Here is a 5049-nt window from a genome sequence, read left to right as displayed (position 1 = left end):
ATTATAACTTCCGAGGTTTATAGTATACCAACTATAGCAAACCAATAACAGATACTGTTTTTTTGGCGCGTCGCGTTGGTTATATGTATAGGCATGTGGAGAGTTTCTCGAAATTTCAGTTTTACGTAACAATACTGACGCTAACACTAGCGTTTACGTACACACATATATTGTTGATTCTTACACTCGAGAATATTCGACATCGTTAGAGAATAGGCGTGAGTTTCGCAATGCAGATTTAACAGTATAAGTTATGTACATTTCTAAATATAAATTAATTTGAACAAACATCGATATTAAAATTAATATATAATAGTAAATCCATCACAGTAGACAACATCCCAATTGCGGTTGCTATCACGCATTCTTCTGTACGTAGAAATGCGCATTGTCTCAATACACAGTGAACGATACCAGTCTTCAGACACTAGTACTAGGCTTATTCTGTTGCCCCCCCCCCCCCAGTGGCACAGCGGTATGTCTGCGGATTTACAAAGCTAGAAATCGGATTTCGATACCAGTGGTGGGCAGAGTACAGATATCCCATTGTGTAGCTTTGTGCTTAACTTCAAATAAACAGAGAAACTTATTATATTGTTAAACATTGCATTTTTTATTCAGTCAGTTGTTGGATGGTTGGTTTGCTGTTGTAAGCAAGATGTTACACAGCCTGTGCTCTGCTTACCAATGTTTTTAGCATTATAAGCCTTCAACTTGTCCACTGGGGGTTTAGAAAAGGCGCTGAAACCAAAAACGTATAGAGTTTACTGTTTAACAGTTTTTTTAGTATAGCTACAATTTAATGCTTACAAAAACACTACATGAAGGATTTAGTAAACAAACAGTAATAGCGTTTAGATTTCTGCATATCTGTTGTAATGACCAAACACTATTATTGAAGTTGTCGTCATGGTGATATTTATCCCCTCGTTTTCTAATTTTAGTTTAGGTTTTCCATATGCTAATACCATACAGTTTCTGTGAATACCACCTATTATAATGTTATATGTACATTCAGCTTTTAAGTTTTATCTGGAAGATTTTTTATAAACTCTTACTTTCCAATCTTCGCGCACTGGGCAGCATCGGTCGAGACCGCAGCTTTGCTGTATACTCCTAACCTAGATCCTGAGATGAACTGATCTGTCCCAGAATCCAGGGCCATTCCGTCTACCGAGATTTCTGTGGCAGACATTATGAACAATATCACAACTAAAGGCACTATACAAGTTATAAGCTGATCCAGTACGGAAACCATCTTTAGTGTCTGTTGAGTCTGAAAAATAGAAACAAAACAACAACCTATAGTAAGGTAATGATCTCCATACTAAAAATATGAAAATGATATTACAAGTAACAAGATTAAGTACATTCAAAAGTTTACAAGTCATTATTAACGAAAGTAATAATAAATAAATAATATAGCATACTTTACTAATGGAATACAGAAATGTGAGATGTTGGCTTGAACTATTATCAAAGAAACGTAACATCAGCATCGGGTATCGAAACTCAATTTCTAGCGTTATAAGTCCAAAGACTTAGCACTGTGCCGCTGGGGAGCATTATTGCTATTTTGACCGCGTTGATTCAAGCAGTAGAAACTTGCCAATAGTACAGTCAAAAACTAATATTTATGAAGGCACAAAATATGAAATCAAATGTATACTTAAATTTGATATAAAGAAAATGATATACTAGGTATACTATGATGTGTTTTTAACTCAACTAGTCTCACTTTAACGCTGTTATTTAAGAAGCGTAAAGCAGGCATCAGGAAATAATAAAATAACGTTAAATGTTCCATAAGAGCCGAAAGCCCCCCAGTGACACAGCGGTACGTCTGCGGACTTACAACGCTAGAATCCGGGTTTCGATACCCGTGGTGGGCAGAGCACAGATAGCCCATTGTGTAGCTTTGTGGTTAATTACAAACAAGAGCCGAAACACGGAAATACTAACTAGTGCTAACTATGTACACTTAAGCCTTAACTACTACTCTAAACAATTTCCAAATGAATTAAAACGAGGACGTGGAAGTTTTGAAAAGTTGTTATGTTTAAACCCCTACTGTTCAGTTTCCCACAAAACTGAACGAACTTTTGTGTTTAAATGTGGAAACCTCATGTTTTAAAAATGTGCGCGAGGTGACAAGTTTTATTTAAGTATTGTAATCGTAACCATACTTGTCATAAGACACTAGTATTAGACCTAACAGATGTTGAACAAATTCTGTTGTATCTAATTATCTAAGAGTAGTAAACATTGTAATAAAACTTCTTTGTTACATAATCAACCCAAGAATGAAAGTCGAACGTAATAGTACTGAGTGAATTCTATTTTGAAGCACGCGTTTCTTTGTTGAAACGTTTAAAGTCACTAAAAGTGTAGTTAGTAATTAGTTTTCTTTCAAAGTTTGTAGCGCACACTGGAAGGATTACACATTGTGATAAAAGTTTAGATAAACGACCGTTAAACTCCAGGTATATATATATATATATACTTAAAATAAGAACAAAGGATTTGTCCTGAAGAAGAATGGTCAACTATTCGAAAGCACTCGAGTTTTGGGTCTTGTTTTAAGTCTATTACACTTTATATGTGATTCTTTGTGCTAACTTTTTTTTCAAGATATATATATATATATATATGTATTACTACCAACGTTTCGCTTTTCTTCAGGGTTAATACATACAAACTGTTTGATATTGATTAATTTATAAAATTGATTGTGATGTTCCGTCTCTCGAGTCTGTCGCATGTTTGTCCAACAACGTTGAAAATATCATTGTTGTTTCATTATTGTTCTAATACAATATACTTATATTACGTAGCTATACTAACATATGACATGTATTACTAAAATAAAATATAAAAATAAAGACAAACCCTAAGGTGGATTATCAACACGGAACAATATGTTAGATCCTGTTGTTTGCTAAACGTCTCGCACCTGTAGATGACTTAAATAATTGAACCGAAAGCATGTGCGTTAAAATAACGTGGTGATAGTCCAGATACAAGTATTCATGTTAAAAGCCTGAAAACTTACCCAAAGAATGTAGTGTTTAAAAATAAAATAAGCCTTATATTATTGTCTTACCACTGACAGTAATTGTATTTCACCAGTTTAAAGGCGTTCGCATCATAAGAAATACGTACATTTTAAAAATAACGTAATTAAGAATAAATACATTGAACAAAAATCTGTAATATCATTATCAAACAGTTGGTCCACCGTATAATACTGAATAATAAATTTGGCGCAATATCACAAAATTATTCACATATCTAAGTTAATTTAAATTACTGAACGCTGAGTTAAAATCAATTACAAATCCATAAATATTATAAAAACACATCACCAATATAAGAGATTTTACTATATTTCGTTGGTTTGCTGATGTGCATTGAATAAGCGAAACTAAGTTTGCTGATGTGCCTTGAATAAGCGAAACTGCAGTCCACAGCAGAGGGTATATTATATATATTGTTGGGTTATCGAGGTCACGTGACTGGTGTGGCGTCCTCTAGTTTCTAGAACTATCTTGTTCTTTCAGGAATGCTCTAGTATTTGCTAGATGGGGTAGTCGGGTATATAAAAGAGGGGAAGGTAATGTGTGTGTAGATAGTGAGTAATTGATCTGCAGTCAGAAGTATTATTGAGCACGTTCGTTGTTATAGCGTTTGTTTAGTGCGATTGTTGAAGTTGAGTGTATCGGTAAAGTTATATTCGGAAAGAATAAACCAGTTTTATTAAGAAAGAACTTGTGTCGCTTAAGTTTCGTCGGAACGAAGTTACGGAAAATTAATTAACAACCGGAGACGTAACAATATATTAAGCCATTACCACACAAATTATATGATGAAAACATATCTGTAATATAATTGTATCTAACTTTGATTTTCGTCGTGTCTTGTTGGAAAACTTTTGTTTTAGGTTTATCCTTTTCGACCTTTTGAATCTTTATTAAGATTTCTTTTTTCGTTTAACTGTCGTGAAGTAAGTCAGCGACCGGAACCTTCGCCAGGTCTCAGGACAGGTTTAAATTACGTTAACAATTATAATTAAATACGGGATGAGTGTGGTGAATAACCCTGGGAATATTATTTAGTCATATTTTGTTGTTGTTTCTCAATAGATCTTTCAAATGTCGTTAGCTGCCATTATGAGCAAATAATTAAGTGGGCGTATAGTAATGTTAAAGAAAGCAATTGTTTATTACAAGTTATTATAAGCGGTGCGATTGATAAATATCATAACGGAAGTCGTATTCAGTGAGGCATAACTGTAGACTAATAAAAAGCAATATTATACCAATAAATGATCTTATGTTCTACTGATAATGAAGGAACGATCATGGTAACTAAATGATCTTATGTTCTACTGATAATGAAGGAACGATCATGGTAACTAAATGCTCTTATGTTCTACTGATAATGAAGGAACGATCATGGTAACCTAAAAACAAACTTCACTATTTCCTAACGCAAAATTAAAACCCCATTTTCAGAATAAATATATCAAATGATATCTTCTGTCCATCGTTATGGCTTTTTCATTCAATCCCTCCTTCTAATTCACTATCAGCATTATGAAAGTTTTTATTTTATTTTTAACACTGGAAACTTTCTAATCCAGTACAGCTAATTTTTACTGGTTTACTACAGCTGCTAACACCAGTACACCCAACTTATACTGGTTTAGTACAATTGTAAACACCAATACAACCAACTTATACTGGTTTAGTATAATTGTAAACATCAATACAACCAACTTATACTGGTTTACTACAGCTGCTAACACCAGTACAACAAATTTATACTGGTTTAGTACAACTGTTAACACCAGTACAACCAACTTATAGCGGTTTAGTACAATTGTAAACACCAATATAACCAATTTATACTGGTTTAGCACAACTGTTAACACCAGTACAAACAACTTATACCGGTTTAGTACAATTGTAAACACCAATATAACCAATTTATACTGGTTTAGTACAACTGTTAACACCAGTACAACCAATTTATACTGGTTTAGTACAA

The 5049-nt window shown here is 33.5% G+C and overlaps 1 protein-coding gene across 2 annotated transcripts in view; it reads right to left on the bottom strand.

Annotated features, from left to right (window-relative positions):
- The window catches only part of LOC106474727 (gamma-glutamyltranspeptidase 1-like), a 23333-nt gene extending 22060 nt beyond the window's left edge, over window positions 1–1273 (bottom strand). For both annotated transcript variants that reach the window (XM_022403024.1, XM_022403025.1), the window contains exon 1: window positions 1059–1273. In XM_022403024.1, coding sequence (XP_022258732.1) covers window positions 1059–1258 — 200 coding nt within the window. In that variant the 5' untranslated portion in view covers window positions 1259–1273. The remainder of the gene's footprint in view (window positions 1–1058) is intronic.
- Window positions 1274–5049: the final 3776 nt, after the last annotated feature.

The sequence above is a fragment of the Limulus polyphemus genome, unplaced genomic scaffold, assembly GCF_000517525.1.
Source record: "Limulus polyphemus unplaced genomic scaffold, Limulus_polyphemus-2.1.2 Scaffold7612, whole genome shotgun sequence".
Lineage (NCBI taxonomy): Eukaryota > Metazoa > Arthropoda > Merostomata > Xiphosura > Limulidae > Limulus > Limulus polyphemus.
The sequence above is the reverse complement of the archived record's forward strand: the minus strand, read 5'-3'. Positions and strand labels throughout refer to the sequence as shown.